General features: G+C 42.4%; 1 protein-coding gene across 1 annotated transcript in view; it reads right to left on the bottom strand.

Annotated features, from left to right (window-relative positions):
• LOC147724957 (butyrophilin subfamily 1 member A1-like) overlaps positions 1-25,896 on the bottom strand; it is a 181,123-nt gene that overhangs the window by 94,270 nt on the left and 60,957 nt on the right. The window contains exon 3 of the mRNA XM_086967093.1: positions 1,172-1,393. Coding sequence (XP_086823219.1) covers positions 1,172-1,393 — 222 coding nt within the window. The remainder of the gene's footprint in view (positions 1-1,171; positions 1,394-25,896) is intronic.

The raw sequence follows: 25,896 nt of genomic DNA, 5'->3' as shown, positions 1-25,896 counted from the left end.
TGGGGAACACAGACAGGGAAGACTTCAGTGCCCCCACCCAGTGGAGGCAGAAAGGCTTCCAAAGGTTGTAGCACAAATGTTTCTTCCTGCCCGTGCTCTCACAGGCAAGGAAGCGCAGAACTGCTCATTGCCTGCAGGACCAGGAAGAAATGCTGTTCCCGTCAGCAGGAGCAAAGCCGGCTCCCACTGGCACCTTGGATGGTACCTGGAAGGAAGCTAGCAGGGCTGCAGGTGCCCTGGGACTCCTCACATAGCCCCAACATTTTAAAGTTAACTGTGGCTGATGGGTGGGACCAGAAAACCCACACACACAAAAAAAAATATATATATATATAGAATAAAGGGGAAAGAATAATAAGTGAGCTGTAGTAGCTACTCATCTATAATTTACTGCTCCTGGAAAGCAGTGGCACATAATACCCTTCATGGCCTAATTTAAATACATTGTACTCCATGGTGGTGCCCCAGTAGGGCAAGGGCACAAACAGCATGTTTTTAAATAGAGATAATTAAACCAGTGCACATCCCCACTAGTTACTTTTATCCAATTGAATTTCAATTCAATCAATTCACAGCCATGTGATGATGTGGCAAGAAAGTAATCAATAAACAAGAACTTTAAGAACTAATGGACTCTGTACTATCTGAATACTTGTGTGGACTTGAAGAGAATTGAAGTACTGAATTGATTGAATTGAAATTCAATTGGATAAAAGTAACTAGTAGGGATGTGCACTGGTTTAATTATCTCTATTTATGGTTCATGAAATTCTACTACACCTTCTGTGGGTAGATTATCGTGACGGAAATTGCTTAAGGGTGAATAAGCATCCTATCAGTTGGGCACTCCCAAAGTGAGTATTTTTGTATTACTGGACAAATTAATACTATGGGAAAAATGCAATATTGATGTGCTGATCATAGTAGCAAATTCACCCTGTCTTTTTGTTGAAGCATGTTTTTAAATGTTGTGGAGGGCACCAGTGAGTGAACCCCCTGGTAGCACACAAGCGGTCACTGTAAACTGAACATGTTGATATACTGATACGGGCTGCCAGTAAACTAACCCCCTCTAAATATCATGCATGTTCTCCTCTTACATGTAACAACTCACACACCATATGAATGAAGCACTTATGTACTGTCCTGTGTTTACCAAGCAGTGTCTCACCTTCAGGGAGGCCAAGGCTGAGTCCTCACATTTCTTCCCTATGTCTGTTATCAGGGCACTAGGAGAAGTGAGTTTGGTGATATCTGCATTTTGTATCATTGTCATTGTCTTCTTTGTCTTCTTCTTCATCGCCACCAGTTTACCATACCCTTTTTCTCCGAGGGACTGAGACAGCAGGCCATCTGTGGATAGAATTTTATCCTTCCCAGCTTTCATTCCGTCCTGTCAGAAGAAAAGAATAGCTTGTTAGATATTGTGAAGCACAACCATCCTTAGGGTACAGGTTAAAGGGGTGTGAGGCTCATTCAAATACCAAACCTTAAAAAGTGCTTTACTTCAGTTTTGAATTGCCACCTCTTGCAACCTCTCCTTCTGCTACTTTCCTTCATTCTTGCACTCCCACACTCCCCGTTGGTAGACACGGGGGTGCTTATGAGGAGATAATCTGTGCTCTCAGCCGGATAGTGGCGTTGGAGAAGACCTATCTCTGGGAAATTCTTGGGATGTGTGTGTCAGTGTCAGCTTGTGAACACTGAAGTTCCTTCTGGCAGTGATTGACTAATGACTTCTCCAGCAGACCTGAAAAGGTCTTGTAGAAGTGTGCTGTTCATCCATTGTGACCCAGGGTTTTCTTTGAGTGCATTGGTCTGACTACATCATAAACTTCCATGATCTCAAACATGTATCCAACTCCTCGACCCTGTTAGCTGGTATTCACAGTAAAGCTATAGTCTGTAGGTATTACTTTATTGCCTAGAAGCACTGAAAGAAGTCGTGTACGGCTACTTGTTTCTCCTCCCTGTATGCACATGTGTTGTCCTCACTGCGCGCACCTGGGCGCGCTCCTGGAACCACGTAGATGTGACCTCCCTGTCTGCCACACTGTCCGCCTCCCGCCCAGATCTTCACGGGCTGTCATCTCTTGAACAAGCCAATTCCATCAATTCATGGCTTTGTTTAGGCTACGACTTAGTCGCTCCCTTAAGGCTTGTGTCATCCAGACGTACCAACGACGCAAATCGCTGGTTCAATCAGGAACTCAAAGTTCTAAAACTCAACGTCCGCCAGGCAGAACGATCTTGGAGACGGGGCTACTGTCCAATCCTTAGAAACCAGTACATCACTCTCTTGGCCCAGTACAAAAAATCTATCTTGGTGACCAAGAAAGCCTACTTTTCTTCCAAAATTCTAGCTGCCGAAAATCAGTCCAGAGAAATTTTCACTATTGTGCATGATCTTGCATACTCTGATAGGGTCTCCCTCAAACCCTCCCCCTCCCAGCATCTTTGTGACTCCCTTAATTCTTTTTTCCTTGATAACATTTCCACCATTAAAGCAAATATTCCCCCTCCTTCCCCTTCCTTTGTCAACCCCCAATGTCCCCCCAACACAGCATGTCTTGATTTTATTCCCCTCCTTACAGAAGAATCCTTCCTTTCTCTTCTACCGCTGGTCAAGTCCGGTTCCCCTCTAGACCCTTGCCCTGCTTACATTCTGAAACAGATTTACTCTACTTGTGCCTCGCCACCCCTCACCCTTCTTAATAGCTCGGTATCACAGGGCATATTCATCCCAGCTCTCAAATCGGCCGTCATTCTACCCATCTTAAAAAAAACCCGGAGCGGACCCCTCAGTACTCGTCAACTATCGCCCCATCTCACTCCTGCCCTTTTTGGCGAAGGTTCTGGAGCACCATGTAACCAGAACGCTCAGCACCTTAGTGGAGGAGAATAGGGTATTAGCCCCCGGGCAGGCTGGGTTCCGTCCCTCACACTCCACGGAGTCCGTAGTATTATCGGTCCTTGACAACCTCAGAGAGGGTATGGACACTAACCATCCCCAGGCCCTGGTCCTCCTCGATCTCTCCGCCGCTTTTGACACAGTTGATCATTCCATCTTATTGTCCCATGTCAGAGCGGCGGGAATTGGAGGATCGGCCTTGGTCTGGCTGTCCTCCTTTCTGAGTGCCCGTACCCAAGCAGTGCGCTTGGGTGATTTTTCAGCGGACTTCCAGCCGGTTAAATGTGGGGTGCCCCAGGGTTCGTCCCTTTCCCCGCTATTATTTAACCTGTATATTGCTCCTCTTATTTTTGCCCTCCAACAGCTGGAGGTCTCAGTCTTCAACTACCAGCTTATTTTCTCCCTATCCTCCTCCCCAGAGTCCATTTCTAATTTTCAGTCTGTCATGACCTTCATCCGGGACTGGATGAATCACAACCACCTGAAGCTCAACCCCGACAAAACGGAATTGGTGCTGACAGGTGGTTGCTCCAGTCCCTGGTCTTCTTCTTTTTGGCCCCCCTCGTTGGGCTCCCCCCAACTCCATCCCCTTCTGTAAAAACTCTTGGGTTCAAACTGGATCACCAACTCTCACTTCACTCCCAAGTCAGCACTGTGGTGTCCTCGTCTTTTCTCTCCCTCCGTACTATTCGCAAAGTCTCTTGGTTTTTCTCTTTCCCTGCCCTCAAACTTATAGTCCTGGCAATGGTGATCTCTCCCCTGGACTACGGCAATGCCCTTTATTGTGGTATGCCCGCGTACAGCGTGCAACGCCTCCAGCTCGTCCAGAACCAGGCGGCCCGCCTGGTTTTTAATTTGTCTAAGTATCACCACGTCACTCCCCTCCTTAAGACCTTACACTGGCTCCCCATTCGTGAACGAGCCCAGTTTAAACTAGGATGCATCATTTTCAATGCCCGGTCCGGCTCAGCCCCTGCCTTTATTATTTCTGAAATCCATTCTTATGTTCCTCCCAGGGAGCTGCGTTCTTCCACCCAACAATTGCTCGTAGTCCCTCGTTTCAAACGTAAAAAGTGGGGAGGCTCCAAATTTTCCACACTCGCCCCTGCTTTTTGGAACTCCCTTCCGGCTCACCTGAGATCCTGTCCCAAGTACACCCTCTTTCGCAAGGCACTGAAAACTTTTTTTTTCACACAAGCCTTCTCCCCTTAAACCCCCTTATCCGTGCTCTTGTTTTCCTATTCCTCAGGGGTTTCAATGCCATACAGCGCCATGAAACCACTAGGTGTACGTGCGCTTAAGAAATATTTTAAACTCAAACTCAAACTCAAACTCAAACATCATATGTTCCCTATGAGGGCTCTGAATCTCTCTAGTTTCTTAGTCTCCTGGCCAAACACATATGCACTTTGTTTCTTCTCTCCTAAAAGGTTTGTCTCCGCAGCAAGAGAGTAAACTCTGCTCTATTCATTCCCATCATCACACCTGACCCCTGAGTCCAGCCAGCTTGGAATGCCTTGCTGCAGTGGAACTCGACTTATCTTATCTCTCTGGATCCCTCAGCATTTCGATTAGTATGGACTCTACTAGCTTATGTGCCCTTCATACATTAACCATCACAGTAACTGCACCCCAAACCACTGGTATGAGATCTCTGCCCCTGCCAATGCAAGTAGCCATCTTTGCGTCACATATAAGTGATCTGTTAGTGAGTATGACCTTTGGATGTGAGGAGAAAAAGAATTAGCTTATCCATGGGATGTAGGGTGTGCCATGTGTCTTCAAGCCAAGCTTTTCTACCTTCCTCCGTTGGCCCTTTGCTGCTGCCATAAGCTTCTACCTAACCTGTCCACCTGCGGGATCCACAGTACATTAGGGTGTCCTCCCACCTCCATCTCACCTATGGCAACTCTCCCCTCTTGGTCTTTATAGATTTTTGCCATGTCTTCTGGCAGTGTATATTTAGGGAGGATGGCTGCTCCTCCAGTTCTGGTGTGGGCCAAGTCTCAGTATTGAAGGGGTCAGGGCATCCTAACCAAATCTGCCCATAATAGATATGTTTACTGTATGTGTTAGACTTGGCTGTCTCTAGTTGGCAGAGGTATACACTTCTGACAAATAGGGACTCACCTCCTCTAGTCAGGGCAAGGGGATCACACACCTAAATAACCCCTGCTCACCCCCTTGGTAGCTTGGCAAAGCAGGCAGGCTTATCTCAGAGGCAGTGCGTTAAGCATTTATGACCACATACAGTAATAAAGTGAATACACTACAAATGGACACGACACAGTAGTATTATAAAAATAAGGATGTTTATATAAGGCTTAGCACAAGACCATATAACGACAAAAATATACAACAATCTTAATAAATACTCTTGGAAGGAAAAAATAATAGTTCATGTGTAGTTTCTTCTTAGCACAAAGTCTTTAGTAACAAAAGAAACTCTTCTTCTTTAAATCGCAGTTCTTGGTACCAATGTAACCCCCACAGGAGTCACACGACGTCGAGGCAAAGTTAATCCAAAGGTTCGGCGTCGACCGCGAGGAGCGCTACGTCGAGCCTGGAGTCGAACAGACCCCCACAACACAGTACCTTGGAAAAGCAGAGCACACGATGATCAGCGGCGTCGAGATGTCCGGTGTCGCGTCTTCGGCGTCGATCGGGCCTCGGAGTCGGGGCGATCTGCAGCGGCGTCGACAGATGTCAGGCAGGAGCAGCGCTCATGAGGCGAAGCAGGGTACGGCGTCGTCATCGATGTCGATGATGATGTTGCAAGAGTGAGAAGCGCTCACGGCGTCGAGAGGGCTCGGGGTCAATGCGATCAGCGGCGGCTTCGACACAGGGTCACTTGGAGCTGGAGCCGAACTCACTACTCACTGGCGTCGCTACTGGCGTCGATCGGGCCCGGGAGCCGGCGTCGAGGAAGCGGGACACTGGAGCCGTTACTCACGATGTTGAGCTGGATTCGGCGGCGTCCACCGGCGTCGAGATTGCTGGATTCTTCAGAGGTGCTGGATTTTCAGGTTCCAGCAACAAGCACTTTTAGCAAATAAAGGAAGTCCTTTGACCCTGTGACTTCAACAGGAGGCTGGCACTTTTCCAACCCTTGGAGATTTTCTTTAGCAAAGTTTGAGAGTACAAACACAGTTCTTCTCTCCTGGTTCCTTGGCAAAAATAAAGAAGTGACTGCAGGATTCCCCCCAGCAAACAGCACTCTCGCAGAAGGGGTAGGCAAGTCCTTGGATCAGCAGGCTTCTTGTCCATGGTTCAGGTTTCCTTGTCAGAAGTGATCTAGATTCTTAGTTCAGGGGTCCTTCTCTTATACCCCTTTTTGGCTTTGATCCCTTTGTCCATGCAGGGGAATTCCCCTCATCCTGGGTTTGTTGTGGGTGTAGCCAGGCAGAGGCACCTGGCCTATTCACTGTGCAGGGCAGGGTCCTCAGACGCCCAGCAGGAGGTGGAGCCAGTATTGTCACTGGCAGGAGCAGAGCTATCAGTCGCCCGGCAGGAGGTGGAGCCAGCATTGTGTCAGGCAGGGCAGGCTATTAGGAGCTACTCTTCCCCTACTCTCAATGCAAATGCCTCACTCCCCCACACTGACTCATTCAGACCTCTGGAGCCACCCAGCTCCTCTCACACACACATCAAACCAGCAAAAACCGGTAATAGTTAGACACGAAAATAACCACTTTCTAAAAGTGCTATTTTCAAACCCAGAGTCCAAAAACCATCCACACAAACGGATGCGTTATTAAACCCTGAATTCAGAGATACCAAACTCAACATTGTACCATGCTCCTGACTCAGCTAGGATTATAACTCTTAATAACCCTGGCAGCCCATTCTAACTTATGGAGAGCAGGTAACCTTACAATAGTGAAAAACGCATATGGCTGCAATTCACTATTAGGACATGCCAACCTAGTCAGGCTTGTCCTACCTTAAGCTTACAATGCACCCTGCCCGTGGGCCTACCATAGGGGTGACTAACATGAAGTTAAGGGAAGGTTTAGGGACAGGCAAGTAGGTGTACTTGCGCAGTCTGCGTGACCGTACCAGACTGCACGTAGGTCTAGCAATGGCAGACCTTTAGACATACTTTTACTAGGCCGCTCTTGTGGGTGGCACATGTGCTGCAAGCCCTCGAACAGCATTTGTATTTACAAGCCCTGGAACTCCTGGTGCACTAGACTAGGGACTGACAGTAAACCAAATAAGCCAAACATGGAATTCAATCAATACAGTAATTTCACATAGGGAGCACTTGCACAGTGGCACTGATCAGCAGTGGCACAGTGCCCAAAGCAATATACCAGCAAAAACATCGTAAACAGAGGAGGCAAACAGAAACAATGGAGGAGAGACTCAGGCCAATGATGTCAGGTCTAACAGTATGAATAGCACATGTAGATCACTTTGATGCACATAGTGCCATACTCTGTTTTTCTTTCTGGGACAGCTCAGGCCTTTCACATTAAGTGATATTGATTTCAATTGTCATGTTGCTTTATCTATAGCCAGGTAGACTCCAAATAGCCATGATAGCCATCCTAATCCTAAAGGAGCTAGCTCCAACCTGGGGAAAAGCCACTGATGGCCAACAGGGTCTGTAGCACACTATCTGAGCATTCCAATTACCAGGAGGTATGAAGGGCCCAAGAAGCAACCCCTGTCATTGCCCTACAGAGGGGCAAAGGTGGTTGCCATATCAACAGTTTTGCAGCTTGACTGTGACTTCACACCATCCATGCTGCCAGGGTCCCATGGTTGAAGCTCAAAGAGTCCTCTTGCTAAGAGTCCACTTTCTGCCTTTGGACTTCACCTACCTCCCCCATGAACCCTTTCCAATATTCAGACTATTGTCCTTTAACTCCATTAGGCATGGCATGTTGGCATGTCCCAGATGTAGTGTTGTGTGTGCATATGAGTACGGGACTCTTTTTGTTCCTAGATGACTCTGTCGAACTATGACATCAGTGTGAGTGTGAAGTGTGAACGCTTAGGTTAGAATGTTGTTTGAGTTCACTGTAACAAACAGAAGTAAAAATACATGTATTACCCCAGCTCCGTGTGTGGCCTATTCATTTACGAGTACCCCTGGCAGGTAAGACGCGACACCAGATTTCTCACTGCTATTCCAGAGTGTTTCCAGTCTGGGTTCTTTTTTTTTCCAGCCGTACATGGGATCTTCATATCTTTATCTGCAGCAGTTTTGTTATGTCCCTTCATTGGGCTCAAGACAAACAAGAAGCCCCCTGGGTCTCCAATCGCTGGTCTCTCCCCCGCCATGTGAACTGGTTGCCTGTTGGGAAGGTCCACCTGTATCGTAGCTGTCTCCAATTGATTTCTTGAGTGAGAGGCTTTCACTCTCTCCTGTGTTGCAGGGTCATTGCAAAGATATTTTGGAATAGCAGCACCTATGTCTCTCCATGCTTGAAGGAGGTTAGTTTATTGGCCTGAGATATTATTGTTTTCCTTCAACCTATAGTCCAACATTTTTTGGCCACTTTATTGCTGGGTTTTCCACCAGGCTCGCAGGTGTGTTTCCCCTCTCTGTGTCCATGTGCTCTCAGTGTTCCGATCATTGTCTCTTCACTTGATTAATCAATAGATATTTGTGTCGCATCCATAGATGCCATAGCCCTCTGCTTTCCCCTTCAAACTTCAAATCCGGATGTTAGCCTCCTCCTGCCATTGGCTCAGTTTTCACCTCGGGTATGTATTGGGAGAGGCTGTGGCCTAACTGCTAGGGCGGTCAACCTCAAATCTAGGGAATCAGATTTGAGTCCCAGCAACCACGATCAACATCCTGTGATTCTGGGCATATCACTTAATCTTCCTGTGCCTAACAAAAAAAAATGAACGTGTCCTCATGTAATGCAACTGGTGCTCATGTAAAGTGCTCATGTAAAGTGCTCTGATAACTTAGGGTCAAGTTTGCGCTATATAAAACTCAGGAAAAAAACTGTCCCACAAGGGTCTTATCAAAGCTGGCTTTCAGCTCCTCTAGACAGTCCTTCAGACCATCCTTGTAAGGCGGTCGGGCCCTTGCTAACATGGGCTGCAGTGATGTTGTGTCAGTCCTGATTTTGTTGCTTTTCAGGAAGAGGTTGATTATTAATCTCCTGGTTTGCTAGTATTTGGCCTGTATTTTATTCTCCCTTCCCCCAATCTGCCCTTTCCAAAGGGGCAATACAAGTCTTCTGACTAGTGCTGTTCTCTCTTTGGACCTTTACTCATCAAGCACCACACGCAGTGAGAGGAGGTCTGCTCCAGCCTCCAGATGTTGACTCTCCAGGGTGTTCCCAGGGGCACCTGCCAAACCACTGGAGCAGACACTACAGGTTCTTCACTCGAACTGCCTCTCTCCTGTTGTGCACGACCCTCCATAGGGCCCCGATGTATCAACCCCACCTGCCTCCTACTCCAACTTATTACCCAAGGCTCTCCAAAGCGCTCTTGGTATTGTGAGTGATGCAGGGACAGAATGTTGAATCAAAAATATCGATTTACACAAATATCAAGTTAAAAATATCGTGGGTCATAAATATCAACAGACAAATTCTCGTGGTCAAGAATATCGAATTTAGGTAAGTAATATCGACGTTAACAATATCGAAGTGTAAAATTTCATTTGCAAAAATATAGTTGTTAAAAATATCGATTTTTAATTAACGTTATGTATTTTAGTATATATTTCATATGTCTGTGATATATGTTTTTGTCTGTGATTTGTTTGTGTTTTTAATATGTGTTGCATTTTTAGTAGTTATTCATTTTTTTAAATTAGATTTTTGCATTTTTAGTTCCGCAATAGGTGGTGGATTTATAGGGGAATAAGGTGGGAAGTAATTTAATTATATAAAATTAATTGATTATTTTTAAAAGTTATTTATATTTTTTGTTTGAATTTTGTGTTTTTAGTTCTGTAGCGGGTTGTGGGTTTGTAGGGGAATAGGGTGGGAAGTAATATAAGTATACAAAATGTAGTGAATATTTTTTAATAATTATTATTTGTTTATTTGAGATGTGATGTGATACTGTAAAAATGGATATTATTAATTAATTAATAATTGTGTGTTAATTAATTAGTAATTAATTATAGTGATTGTGTAATTAATTTAGGGGTGTGTTCTTGAGTTTATAGGAGTAAAGGGACGTAAGTTTTTTCTGTTTAATTATTTATTATATATTTGTTAATGTTAAATATTTGATATTTATTTGGTGCAATTGTTTATTTTTGTGTGTGTTGTTTTTACTTTTAAAGCGGTAAAAGGTGGGTATTAAATAAATGTTTAAATACTTAATTATTAGCTATTAATAGTAATAGTTTTTCTTTTAAAAATAATATTCAATTGTGTTTATTATTTTATAGTTGAATTATATGTATGTTGTGGATGTTATAGTGTTAAAGAATGCAAGCTCAATTAATGTTTTTTATTGTGTTATTAATACGATTTTTTAATTGATTAATTATGTAAATTATGGAAATAATTTTTGTTTTTAAATTGTGAAGTTTTTGTTATTGGTGTTGTGTTATAGGGTAGGAACTAAAATAAATACATTTATGTTTTAATACATTTTTGTTTATTAATATTTGCTACTTTTTAAAATAATTATTGTTTATAAATGTATTTCATAATTTATTTGATTTATATTATGTGTAGGTTTTTGTTATATGTAATTAATATCATAATATGTGTTCTTTTTAAAAATGGAATACATTTAATTCATATTTTTAAAATTGTGTTTATTTCCATGATTTTTAAAATGCCGTAATGTTTTTAGTTTTTTTCAATTGTTATTAGTAGTTTTTGTTTCTCTGCTATCCAAAACTTTCCCTAATGTTGCAAACACTGGAGTGGGAATAGTCATTTTACCTCTCCACTAGCCATCACTTTCCCTACTATTGCATTCAATGGAGTGGAAATAGTAATTTTTACCCGCTATCCAGCACTGTCCCTATTGTTGCACTCACTGGAGTGGGAATAGTAATTTTTACCCCTCCACTATCCAACACTTTTGCTACTGTTGCACTCACCCGAGTTGGAATATTCCTTTCTGCACCTCCGCTATCAAACATTTTCCCTACTGTTGCACTCACTGTACTGGGAATAGTAAATTTAATTACTCTGCTATACAATACTTACCCTACTTTTGCACTCACTGGAGTGGGAATAGTAGTTTTTACCCCTCTGCTATCCAACACTTTCCCTGCTGTTGCAGTCTATGGAGTGGGAATAGTAATTTTTGCCCTTCTGCTATTACTGCGCATTACTCACCCGTGAGGGTTGATGAGCAAGGTTTCACTCGTAAAGAGACTTGCTTGGATTCAACCCTCTCAAATTAATATATAATACTCTAATAAACATATTTTGTCTTACTAACAATGCACCACACAACATTTCTAGTATCTAGGGGAAGCTTGCATATGTGCTTTTACTAACAGTCACTCGAATGCATTAAAAAGGCCGCTGAAATGCGGGAACTTTTCAGCGCATGCATATGTCACACTCACGTGACATGACGTATTATCTGCTTTGGTGGGAAATCTTTGCTTCTGTGCACTAGAACTAAAGATGGCTGCTCTATGTTTTCACATGCTAACACTTGCATTGCTGCTTTTACTAAATTGTTCGTTTTGCTTAACTCCTAATGCTGTAGTTAAAATAAATTAATGGGAATAGAGTAGAGTGAGTAGAGAGAGTAAACAGTGCATTCATTTATTCTTTGTTCTGAAACTGTTTCTCTTTGACTTTGCTATTAGCTCTTATTTGGCCTGATGTAATCTTGCTGCACTCCATCTTGCAATCCTGCGACTGTGCAGAAGAAGCTCAAGAGTCCACAAGTCATGGCATTGAATCTGTGCCAGTGACTGTCTTGCCTGAAGATGCGCCTGGGAAACTCACACTGCGACCTCTCGAGAGGAAGGTAAAATGAACATTTTTACATACAATGTATTTGTTATTGAAACATCCATTGTTGGGTGGAATAAAATGCATAGGAAAAATAAAGTTATGGGCAGGAAAGATAATTTGCATTATTGAATCAAGTGATCTCATAACTGGTATGGTGTGATGACCTCTCCTCGTCTTTTGACCAATCAAATTGAGGGAATACACACATTTGCAACATTGGGGTGTGGTACACTGCCCTGGAAAATGGTATAACTAAGGCTGGCTTAGCTAGTTAGATTGTCCGACTTGTCCCATTAGCTGACCTGTCACTGACCCAACGCACTCAATAGGCGATCGAGAGCAGAGGTGCTGGCGGAGCACTCGGTCAGAAGATTTGATAACCCAATCAGGGTTCTGGGAAGGAGTTCGATAACCCAATCGGGGTCTGACTGTTAGCTGCAAAGAGGGGTGTGTCCTGATCCGATTCTGGTCTAAACCTGTCCTGTCCTGTTGGCACCTGAACTATTGGGGGTCCTGTCTTTATCCCAGCCCGTGGCCAGGGTTGGTCTTCACACCATTCTAGGTAAATATAAAGTTGCGTGGGTATATTATTGTACTGTTTCCTTTTTCTTACCCTTCCAATGTTTCAATGCTGAAAGAAAGTCTCGTAATATTTTCACATCATCTTGCTTTGATTATATTCTTCCTAATTGAACGAGCTTTGATTGCATTGGTATGGACTCTAACATTTAAGAATTTACATAGATACAGTGTTTAAACTTCTCCCGAGTCTGTGGTTATTTGATGAGCGCAAATGTTTATTTACTGCCTATTATGCTAACACCTTGATCCCTTAGGATTCTGGGTACCGGTGACTAGGATTGGTAAGTCAATGGTATAGTTCATAACAATTATTCTGACAGAAGCGTAGGTTTACCTGTTCAAAATGTATACGTTTATAGGCTCAGGTGAGTATGGTAAAACGAGCAGGTGAGCCCACGCTCTATCAGTATTCTTTTGGTCGCAGAGCAGTGGTTAGGGTTTAGTTAAGATAGGTAGTTAGTCGCGTATTGATCATTTGAGTTTATTGATTTTATGTATTAACCAGAACCCGTTTGTATTGTTCTATGTTTGTTTTGGAATCCCCGGGGTCAGAATAGAGGGTTGTAAATGGAAGCCACACTGCATTGAGGTCACTTGCCTAAGGAAGCAAGTGCATGGTTAGGTAAAACTGGAAGCACTGATTAGGGATTTTCTGTATAAATGTGTGAATAAGTGATAGCAAAACAGTTTGCTGGTGAAACTTTGGCCTAATGTCACCTAGAAAGGGTAAGCCCGAGGGAGTAACAGGTTCTCTAATGCTTGTATGAAGAGTAGGCGGACGGGATCTACTCGCAGTGTATGAAGAGTAAGCGGAAAGGGTTTTACTCGCAGTAAGTGCAAATCATCTTTCCTTTGAATTTACTCACTTAGGCACTGTGGCGAATGTTTTTACATTGTTAATTAATAAATATTGCATTTAAAAGTGAAAAGAAACAAGTTTTCGTATTACCTTGCAAAGGAGGGAGTCAGTTGCGGTGTTGCACTGACGTCACCAAGAGCCGCGCTGTTATTGGTTGAGACAGCGGGTGTGTAGCTGAGGTAATAATTGTAAATGAGGGGTGAGTGCAGGAGCATGGGAACTTGTCTCACAAGAAAAAAGCCGCGCATTTATTGGTCGAAATTTATTTGAATTCATATCACTGATTGGTTCGGAAAAATAAAAAACACGCTGGTATAGGTGAAGTATTTAGTAAACAATTTAGTGTAGCTGCATATTAAAATCCTCAGTATATGTGGCATTTAGATCCAACAGTTATAGGAAATAGACCCGATAGGAGGTTTTGTGCAAGAACAATACATAGGAGGAAGATCTCATATCATAAATGTTGCTTTTTAAGAAAATTAAGAATTTCTTTAAGAAAGATAAAATTAATAAAACAAGAGAAGGGATTGTTATTCCACCGCCAAATACGCCTGCATCATACATGATGGTAGAAAGGGGATACCACACTTGCGTGCGGTTAGAGAACTGGATGGAGTACACAAAAGATTATGGTGCTTTGGCATTTCCAGAACATGGTACCTCTAATGGTAGGATTTTGTACAATTTGAGAACACGCATGAATGAATTAGATCTCAGACCTAGATTAACCCAGTACAAAGCATTAGAAGAATGGGAAACTGAGGCTTTTGAGCAAGATAGACCCAGGAGTTTCAGAAATTGGTGTGCATTTTATCCTAGATTTCCAAAAGAAACAAGAGATAAGCAAATGAAGAAATGGAGACAGTCCATGTTAGTGGAAGGATTATATCCTGTACTGATTTTGGAAGAACCATCAGGAAGCAAAAGTACAGGGAAAACAAGAAATGTATTGAATAGTGGTGAATCAGATGATGATTATTTGCGGATTTAATAATGGAAAATCTGCCACCTTACCTTGAAGAAGCAAATAGAGTTAACCCTAGCACCCCATTCTTAAAACCACCTTTGATTCCACAAGTTGCACATGAAACCTCATTAGAAAACGTATTACAAGATAGGGAACGAGAAGCAATAAATAAACAGAGAAATTAATTAATTCTGAAAATTTCACAGTTGAATACGAGTCCTGAAGTCTTGACCATTCCGGTATCAATAGGTCCCGTTGTTCCATTATATGGAGAAAAGCAGTCCTGTCCTAAACCTCCCGTTCTGACTACACCTGTAGTGCAATCTAGAAAGGAACCATTGATAATTGACGATCAAGCAAGTGAATGCCAGTCAGTGATTTCCCTGATGCTTTTACCTATAAGAGAACCAGTGGGTGACTCGATCAGGAAAAACACTCCCCGAAGCTTTAGAGAGGTACGGATGGAAACATCCTCAGGTACAAGAAGCTCTACTGTAGTATCCCCGGAAGAGATTGAGAGATGGTCCAGAGAAAAAGAAAAGCCAAAATCACAGCCGAAGGTATTGGAAATTTTTACATTAAGAGTTGAATTAGAAGAAATGATTGCTGGAAATGTGGGATTGGATAGGTTAAACACTTTCAGTGAAGACGAATTGTTGTTTATATGTTGAAGTATCACTCGAAATACTAAAACATTTCATGAAAAGTTAATGAGTATGGCTTCCGATATGGGAATTGCCATTGGTAAATCTAAAGTGTTACAGAAACCTTACCAAGCTGAATTTTCTGACAAAGATTTAGAAAACATGAATGTGTCAGGACGTAAAGTGCAGATCAAGGAGTTACGATCATTGTTGCAGAAGTGAGGTGATTTAGAGAGGTGGAAAGCTAGATGGGCAAAGAAAAAGGAGGAAGCCCAAGCGAAAAATACTGCAAATTAATATTTATTGAAAGAACTAGAAAGGGTAGAAAGGTTATGCCCAATGAGAGAAGTGCCAGGAGGAGGTTATGTACATGTCCCATGGTCCAGACAGGATATTTTACCATTTACGAATGATTTCCCGAAACTCAGAGAGAAACCTGTAGAGGGTACAGACAGGTCGAGAGATTTGTAAAAGTATCAAAAGTGCTGGTAAAATATCTAGATGGGTTGTTTGCCATTGTAGTACCCGCATATTTATGGACAGAATTTAAAATTACTATTGATTGGCCTAATGATGAGAACCCAAGAGACCCAAATACAGGAGCACCATCAGATGACGTGATGAAAAAGTATCATCAAGTCATAACCTTCCTGAAAGGGAAAGTGCCCCCAAAAGAAACAGATTGGACTAGAATAGATAGAACTACCCAAAATAAGGATGAATCAGTGCATGCATATTATGAGTGTCTTTTACAGGTATTCAAGCAGTATAGTGGGTTGGAAAGCATTGATACGAAAGACATGACACATTTTATTTATCGATTTCTGTCAGGGTTAAAGCCAGAAATTCCACAAAATATTAAAAATCATAAAATCTTCTGGCAGGTCAAGCCTGTTGATGAAATACTTAAGTATGCAAAATATTGTGGGGATGAAATTTACAATAAACAAAAGAATTTAGACAAAAAGGTAATGTGGGCACAAGTAAAATTAGCGGAACAACAAGAACTCCAGTTGAATCAATTGAAAAATAATCAGAATCAAGGAGACGGAAATGGGGGTAAACCGAGAAATAGAATGAAGAGAGAGGAGGCAAAGAAAAAGTTCCCTTGTCTTGGGTGCGGGACAATGGGGCATTGGAGAAACAAGTGTAAGGCTGTATTGAGTAACAATGTGCAAACTGACAATTTGAATCCACAGACGCAGAATGGAGTATCAAGGAAACCACAGCAACAGGTAATACAGAACCAGTTACCACTTGCACCTATGCCAGATTCTGGGAGCCAAGTAAAATACAGCGTGGACACCATAACTTGGGAGGGAAGTGGAAGGTGATACGCAGTGACATCACAGTTTCTTTTGAGTGACGCATTTTTTGAGGAAGATAGTTACTGACGGTGCCTGAGAGGGGAGGACGAGGAGTGCGTGCTAGGCACATCCTTGCCGGTAGATCAGTCAGGTCTATACATTGAGGTAAAAGTTGAGGGAAATGATGTTACCTTTTTGTTAGATACTGGTGCTACCCGTTCTACTGTGAGAACTGCAGACGTTCCAAACCTACCCCTCTCGGGAGAAGCAATCCAAGTAGTGGGTGATTCTAATAAACAAATTAGTACCCCTATTACAGAACCTATGGAAATCAGAATAGGTAATTTTAAAGAAATGCAAAAATTTGTAGTGTGCAACTCCAGTCCAGTGAACCTTTTAGGTAGGGACTTATTGTGTAAAATGAATTGCACAATCTTTTGTACCCCAAGTGGTGTTGAAATTCAAACCTCAGATGAAGATGGAGTTTATAAATTAATGTTAGCCAAACAAGAAACTGAAAATAAAAAGATGCTAGTGGAAGACCTCCCAAAAGAATTGCAGCATACCGTAAATCCTGTAGTGTGGGATTTCACTGGAAAAGATGTGGGATTAATGGCAAATTTTGACCCAATAAAAGTGACAGTGAAAGAAGGTGCAGTTTACCCAAATATTTGACTATACAAGATGAGCCCAGAAATAAAAGCTGGTGTTGCTGCAGAAATAAAGCGTCTGATTGAGCAAGGAATTTTTTTACAAGAAAGTATGAGCAGTCCATGTAATTCACCTATAATTGGCATAAAGAAACCGAGCAGAAAATATAGGGTTGTACAAGACCTCCGCAAACTTGATAAAATTGTTGTCCCATGTTGAACAGTTGTGCCAAATCTAGCAGTAATTCTGTATCAGATACCGTGGGGGGCCAGATGGTTCACGGTAATTGATTTGTGACATGCATTTTCCTCCATACCTGATGCCTGATGCTTTACCTCTTGTTCTGATGGGACTCAGAAGCCTCCCAGACAGAGACACAGGCTTGAGTCCCCATAAAATACACATGGGAAGAGCAATTAGGCAGGCATGGGTACCAGGACACAAGCAGAAAAATATATCTGATGATTTAGTACTCGAGTACAGCAAAGAACTGGCTGACAAAGTGCCTGCTATCTCTCACCAGGTTGGGAAAGACGCTGTCGCCAGACAATCAACTCCAGCACATGACCTGAATCCAGGTGACTAGGTAGTGATAAAGGAACATACTCGAGATACTTGCCTAGCACCAAGCTGAGGAGAGCCACATGAAGTGATTTTGGTTACCACCACAGCTGTAAAGTGCAGGGGTATTCCGAACTGGATCCACGCGAGTCATACCAAGAGGGTTACAGGAGCTGATGACGTAAAAGCTTAAAGTTGTGCAGCTGAGGGGTCTCAAGAAGTTGATCCTGAAGTAGTTGATGAGGAACAACCGAGCACCAGTCAGGATGAATGGATTCCAGTAGTTGACATACCTGCAGAATTTTTGAGAACCAGAAGTCTAACCTATCTAGATAGACAGAGTGATAGTGAAGATGAGTCAGCAATAGAAGAATGCACTCAGATTACAGAACTCCAAGTCAATAGTAATTCTGAGGAAGACCAGATAAGAAAAGATCGATGTACTCAGACATTTTTAACTCCAGCCAGAACTCCAGAGTCTGAGGAAGGAAAGATAGGTATTAAGGAAAAGCTCCGGCAGAAGACAATCAAGAAATCCAAAAACCTGAGCAGGACCAGATAGGTGTAAAAAAAAGTGTTCAGGAAGAAGAAAGTGAACAAAGTTAAACTCAAAATCAAAAACAAACTTGGCAAACTCCTGAACAAGGCCAGATTAGTATCCAGGCAGAAGAAACACAATTAAGCCCTGGACCAAGTCAGATGGAGAGGAATTCAGAAGTTGATGAAGAACAAGTAGTGCCACAACTGAACGAAAATAAAAGAGCATCTGAAGAAAGTCAAAGCACAGTGCCAGCTAAGAGACTCAGAAAGGGAGATAAGTGGCTTGGTTTTGTAAAAAGATTGAAATGTTGCCTTAAAACAATAAATGAAGAACCAGAGCAAGTAAATGAAATATCAAGACAAGCTGGACCATCCATAGAGCAAACCAGAAGGAGAAGTCCACGTTTGAAAAGACTGAATAACAAGTTCAAAGGACCTGAGTGGATGTACGTCATACTTGAAGATTTTGAAAATCTAGAACTGAGTGATGACGAACTGATTGATGATCAGACTGATAAAGAAGTGAGACCAACTTGAGAAAATTCACAGGTTAAAGTCCGTGGAAAACTTACAAAGAGGGGATAAAGTCTCCTTAGTCAGAAATGGCTAATTATAATGTTAACGGAAGAATAAAAAGAAATTGTCTAAAGACATGTTGTAGAATATGCACATGTAGTATATTAATAGTAGTTATAGTATGGTTTGGGTTGACATTAGCTATACCCTACCTAATGAGCAAAGAAATGCAAAATAACACTACTATACCCGAGCAAGTAGATTCACCTAAGAAAGTAGATACACATACACATGAGAAAGCAGTTAGTCTTAAGCAACCTGGAGTCTGGTGCAGATGGGGGAGACTTACATTATAGAAGAGTTAGAAATAGAACTCATTTAATTGTATTTTACTAATTTGTTAGTACATTATGTAGAAGCTATGGAAATCAGTGATTGCTACGTGTGCATGTGTTGCCCACATCAATAGCTGAAGGGGTCACTTACCATCACTTACCTTTGACCTATGGTATTTCATCTAGCATTTTAGCTGGTTTATTCTATAGAAATGGAAAATTGCAGTATTATTCTTCTAATATTGATGCAGTCTTTTCTGAAGTTCCTTTACGTAGGAATTTGAATCGTATCTCAAGCACTAGAGATTCTAACCACTTTATGGGAGATTATTTTCTAACAATAGGATCAATAGACATAGCTGAAGCACACAAAAACAATCTAACATGTACATTACAGGAGAAAGAAAAGATTTTCCTAGATTTAGAAGAGAGAAGGAGACAGGATTTCCATAAGAAAGCATCTGATTCTAAACGAAAGATTCCTAAATGGGCTGAAAATAAAGAGTTTACCTCTGATGGCAAGACTCAAGCTGCTATGAAAGTGGGTTAGAGGAACCGCCTACGTCTCCGGTGTGCCAGTATGTTATGATGTCCGCGGGGACGATCAAGACAGTCACGTGCCTTTATAACAGACTGGTTAACGAGGGCTTACCCCCCTCGCCATTCTGCGGACTCGTTGGGAGGCCGACATAGGGAAAGAGATACCGGAGACGACCTGGTCACAGCTCATGCGCCGAGCCTGGAAGGGCGTACGTCATGCCCGATTTCAACTAGTTCATTTTTAAGTACTCCACAGAGCCTATTTGACCCCGGCGAAGATTCAGCAGTACTTCGCCACGGATTCAGCAGAGTGCCCCAGATGCCGAGCGCCTGAGGCGGACCTCCTTCATATGTTGTGGTCCTGCCCGGCGCTGTCCTCATATTGGCTTGTGATAGAGGATACTCTGAATAGGGTAACCGGGAGATCTTTATCGGTCGACGCGGCGGTGGGGCTCTTACACTGGTTCCCGCATACCCCTAAAAATAAAATTTCGAGTAAATTTATTGATTTGGGGCTTTTCCTCGCTAAAAGGGAGGTGACCAGGAATTGGAAGGCAAGAGTTGGTCCGACGGGAGTTAGGTGGCACAGCGAACTGCTGAAATGGGCTGCGGGGAGAGCAGACTGCGATACCAATTGGCTAGGTGGCAGCACAACGAGCGAGCACTAGAATCAGCACTGGAATGGGAGACGTTAGTGCAGGCCCTTAGAGATTATTGCGCTTCCAGCGATTCCGAGGGTGAAGATGCAGCACAATCTGAGTCCCGATAACCGTTCACGATACGGATATGAATATAGTCATCTGGGGTTTTTCCCATAGGCTCTTCCTACACACACTACTACACACTGATGGCGGGGTTGGGGGGGGGGAATAAGTTGAATCATTGGGCTATTGGGGGGGAGTTTCTTTTACCTTTTTGTTAGGTTGATCTAGAAAAGCAGATGAAGCCCGTGGGATTATCCGGACCAGCTTCGACCTTCTATCAGATCCCCACCTGTGTTCGCCGCCCGACCCTTGGGTTGTGGGCTGAATGGCTGTGTACCCATGACGTTTTCTCACGGGGGATCGGATGTACCTACTATTTTATTCCTGTAACTGTATTGCTGGTCCGACATGTAATTTTGGCTAATTCCTGCAATAAAAATATATTTTTAAAATAAAAAATACAAAAATACAAAAATAAAAAATGAAAAAAATAAATAAATAAAAAAAAAAAGACTCAAGCTGCTATGTTGTTAGATTTCAAAAAGAAAAGGAAACTCTGTCTCCATAGAGAGAAAACAGATTATTATAACAATATATTCATTGGTTCCAGTGAATGTGAAATAATTTCAAAGTTATCGGGGGTTAGGATCTCAAAGATGGAAATGAACCAGTTTATTCTGGAATGTATTACATTTGTGGGAACAAGGCCCATTTTAAATTGCCTGATCATTGGTATGGGAGTTGATATTTTGGAATAGTATTCCCAAAGGTGTACCATGTGGAGAAAATCACTGGAAGCAATGAAGGAACTAATGGATTAACTCTTAGTAAAAGAGCATCATTTGCTGAAATAGTAGGTGACATATTTATTGCAATATTACCTTCAGTGGGAGTGGTTCTGAACACTCAAATAATTTATAAATTGTCAACAGTGCGTATCGACTGACACTGCTAGTGGTTTTTTGATGATCAATACTGAATTAATTGCGGTAAGATCAATGGTTTTACAAAATTGACTTGCTCTTGATATATTATTGACAAAAGAGGGCGGAGTCTTTAGAATGTTGAAGATGCAACATTGTTGCACTTACATTCCAGACAAAAGCGTAGAAATGAAGAAGTATGCGAGAAATATTACACATTTGAGAGAAGAAATGAAACTACTGGAGGTTGACAGTGCATGAAAGAGACTAATTAGTGGTCTCTGTTCCATAGGTAATTGGTTCTCTAACGTAGGAAAGAGTTTTGTAGGTAAAATACTGTTGCCAATGGTGGGAGTAGCACTACTGATTTTAGGGATAATAATTTGTTGTACATGTCGCAAACATAAAAAGACATATACAGTAAATAAGAAAGGGAAGAAAAGAAACTTCACTGAAATTGAGCTTGAAGAATTAAATGGGGATTTGTATAAAAAGATGAAAAACTTCCACATGCATAATGGTGAAAAACCTAAAAGAGTGTTTGAAGAAATAGAAACGAGTAAATGTTGAAAAGTTGGCATCTGTTTCTGTAATTTGTAATGATATAAAATATCAAGAGGGGATTGATGGAGCAAGGTTTCACTCGTAAAGAGACTAGCTTGGATTTAACCCTCTCGCAATAATACATACAAACATGTTTTGTCTTACTAACAATGCACCACACAACATTTCTAGTATCTAGAGGAAGCTTGTATATGTGCTTTTACTAACAGTCACTTGAATGCATTAAAAAGGCCGCCGAAACGTGGGAACTTTTCAGCGCATGCGTATGTCACACTCACGTGACATGACGTATTCTCTGCTTTGGTGGGAAATCTTTGCTTCTGGGCACTAGAACTAAAGATGGCTGCTCTATGTTTTCACATGCTAATACTTGCATTGCTGCTTTTACTAAATTGTTTGTTTTGCTTAACTCCTACTGCTGTAGTTAAAATATAGTAATGGGAATAGAGAAGTGATAAGAGGTATACAGTGCATTCATTTATTCTTTGTTTTAAAACTGTTTCTCTTTGACTTTGCTATTAGCTCTTATTTGGCTTGATGTAATCTTGCTGCACTCCATCTTGCAATCCTGCGACTGCGCAGAAGAAGCTCAAGAGTCCACAAGTCATGGCATTGAATCTATGCCAGTGACTGTCTTGCCTGAAGATGCACCTGGGAAACTCACTCTGCGACCTCTCAAGAGGAAGCTAAAATGAACATTTTTACATACAATGTATTTGTTATTGAAACAATGGGGGGGAGCCTCTATACTGACCTATATTCCTTTAAATCTGAGCATTAAAGTCTCTACAAAATTACATATAGGATGCTACATAAAACATAAAGTAATTCATTTAGACATATAATTTGTATTTGATTTCTTTCATTTATTTTATATTTTTTTCATAACAGTTTATTTTTCTCATTGTCTGGTGATCGTTTTATCAAAATTACAAAACAGTGACATGGTCAAAAATGTACATATAATTTAAAAAAATGCAAGGTTGAATCATATCTAAACAGAGGACACTATAGAGGACACTATACATGTTTTTCACTTTTTTTCACTGTTGTTCGTTGTTGTTAGTAATGTTAGGACAATTGGTGTGAAAGTTTGAGTTCGTATGAATGATGGTATGAGTGAAAGTCATTTTACATGTACTGTTTAGGGGTTTCTGTTTAGATATGATTCAACCTTGCATTTTTTTAAATTATATGTACATTTGTTACCATGTCACTGTTTTGTAATTTTGATAAAACGCTCGAATAGCTAGGTCTTGAGTAGCCTCCTGAATGTTAGTAGGTCTTGGGTCTGCCGTAGGAGGATTAGGAGGGTGTTCCAAGTCTTGGTGGCGAGCTAGAAGAACGATCTGCTGCCGGAGGTTGCTATTCGGATGCGAGGAATGGTAGCTAGTGCGCGGTCGGCGGAGCAGAGCTGGCGGTTTGGGGTGTAGAAGGTGAGTCATCTGTTGAGGTACGCTGGTCCAGTGCCATGGAGTGCCTTGTGTGCGTGGGTGAGGAGCTGGAAAGTGATTTTCTTGTTGATGGGCAGCCTGTACAGGTATCTCAGGTGGGGTGTGATGTGGCTGCGTCAAGGGATGTTCGAAGTGGGCAGAGGCGTTCTGTATGCGTTGCAGTCGTTTCAGGAGTTTGGCCGGGGCTCCCGCGTAGAGGGTGTTTCCGTAGTCCAGCCTGCTGCAGATGAGAGCCTGGGTGACCGTTCTTCTTGTGACAGTGGGGATCCGCCTGTAGATCTTGCGGAGCATGCGGAGGGTGTTGAAGCAGGAGGATGAGATGGCGTTGACTTGCTTGGCCATGGAGAGAGTTGCGTCAAGGATAAACCCCAGGTTGCGTGCGTGGGCGGTGGGTGTCGGTGCTGCTCCCAGGGCGGCCGGCCACCAGAAGTCATCCCAGGCTGAGGGGGTGAAGCTGAGGATGAGGACCTCTGTCTTGTCCAAGTTTAGCTTCAGACGGCTGTTCTTCATCCTTTCGGCGATGACTTTCATTCCTTCATGGAGGTTGGTTTTGGAGGTGAAGGGGTTTTGGTGAGGGAGCAGATCATCTGGGTGTTGTCAGCGTAGGAGATGATGTTGAGGTTGTGCTGTCTGGCGACGTGGGAGAGCGGGCCCATGTAGATGTTGAACAATGTCGGGCTGAGCAAAGATCCTTGGGGTACTCCGCACATGATCTTGGATGCTTCAGATCGGAAAGGGAGGAGGTGGACGCTCTGGGTTCTGCCGGAGAGGAAGGAGGTGGTCCCTTCCAAAGCCTTGTCACAGATCCCTGTGTTGTGAAGGCGTGTGCGTAGGGTGCGGTGACAGACTGTGTTGAAGGTGGCTGATAGGTCGGGGAGGATAAGGGCTGCGGTCTCCCCAATGTCCAGCAGTGCCCTGATGTCTTCCGTGGCGGCGATGATGGCTGTTTGGGTGCTGAAGTTGCTGTGGAACCCAGACTAGGACGGTTCCCAGATGTTGTTCTCTTCGAGGTAGCAAGTCAGCTGTTTGTTGGCGGCTTTTTCTATGACCTTCACCGGGAACGGGAGCAGGGAGAGTGGTCGGAAGTTCTTGAGGTGCCTCGGGTCTGCCTTGGGTTTCTTGAGCAAGGCGTTGATCTCGGCGTGCTTCCAGCTCTCCGGGAAGGTCGCGTTCTCAAAGGAGATGTTGATGGCCTGTGGAGATGGGGTGCAATGGTGGCGCTAGCTTTGTTGAAGATGTGTTGTGGGCACGGGTCTGATGGGGAGCCAGAGTGGTTGCTGTTCATGATTTTGATGGTGTCATCGTCGTTGATGTTAGTCCAGGTGAGGAGAGGGTTCGCTGTGGGTAGTGGTCGTGGCATCATAGGTGTCGTAGGCTGACGTGGTGGTCTGGTTGTTGAAGCTGTCGTGGATGTCTGCGATCTTTTGATGGAAGAAGGAGGCAAGGGAGTTGCACCGGTCTTGCAATGGTGGGATGTCGTTGGTGTTGGAGCTGGGGTTGGAGAGTTCCTTCACAATGTTGAAGAGCTCTTTGCTGTTATGTGTGTTGGTGTCAAGGCGGTCCTTGAAGGAGGTCTTTTTGGCGGATCTGATGAGGTGATTGTGTTGGCCCATGGCGTTCTTGTGGGGTGCGTGGTTCTCCGGTGTCTGTTTTTGGCGCCAATTTTTCTCCATTTTACGTCTCCAACACTTTCCCTACGGTTGCACTCATTGGAGTGGGAAAAGTAATATTTACCCCTCCGCTAACCAAAATTTTCTCTACTGTTACACCCACTGGAGTTGGAATAATAAATTTAAATCCTCAGCTACCCATCACTTACCCTACTTTTGCAATCACTGGAGTGGGAATAGTAATTTTTTACCCTCCACTATCCAACACTTCCTCTACTGTTGCATTTTATGCAGTGGGAATAGTAATTTTCCCCCCTCCGCTATCCAACACTTTCCTTACTGTTGCTATCACTGGAATGGGAATAGTAATTTTTAACCCACTGCTATCAAACGCTTTCTCTACTGTTGCTCTCACTTGAGTTGGAATAGTAAATTGAATTATTCCGCTATCCAACACTTTCCCTATTGTTGCACTTATTGTATTGAGAAATGTAAGTTTACATATATTTTAATAGTTTAATGTTTTAATGTATTATAGATTTTTTGTTATTTTACAATATTGATATATATCGACTATATTTTATTAGTATTTAATGTTAAAGTGTAAAAATTAAATAAAGTTAATTGTTAATAAATTATTTTTAAGTAAATATATGTATTTGTATACATGTTTATGTTTGTGTGTTTATATTTTTTAATTAAGTTTATTTGTTATATTTAGTTAAAACGTATATTAAATGTAATTTATTTAATTAAAAATAATATTATTATTAAATATATTTACTATATATTATTTTATTTTATATATATTTTTAAATCAATATTTTTTGAATCTATATTTTTTACCTCAATATTATTCATTCAATATTTTTGTACTTACCTGCTAAGGTATAGGAGTCAATCTTTTTGCAGTCAATATTTTTTTTCCAATATTTAGAACATTGAGGTTTGTTACATCCATATCCTATCAGTGACCCATTGTGAGTGGTTTCCACATTTCACCTGACTACCTTCACTCCATTGAGGCATGCCTGGTGTGTTGTTCTCTCCCACTTGCTGAGATTCGATGCAGCGGTCACACAATGTCTTCTGTTTTCTTCCTGGTCGATCAAACTCACTGCCACCTCACCTCTGGCACTAAAGGTCCAGTGAACCATCAAGAAGTTGCTTGCTGCTGGCACTCTACCCCATGGCCAGCTACTATGTCTTCTGGAGCCTGGCTGGCATATAAGAGTGCGCGCAGCTGGAAAGCGCGACACCACAGAACCCACGAGTCTCCTGAGGCGGAAGCCGGGAGTGAGCCT

This window comes from Lissotriton vulgaris, chromosome 4_1 (assembly GCF_964263255.1).
Source record: "Lissotriton vulgaris chromosome 4_1, aLisVul1.2, whole genome shotgun sequence".
Taxonomy (NCBI): domain Eukaryota; kingdom Metazoa; phylum Chordata; class Amphibia; order Caudata; family Salamandridae; genus Lissotriton; species Lissotriton vulgaris.
Note: the sequence above shows the minus strand (reverse complement) of the source record. Positions and strands in the feature narration are given on the sequence as shown.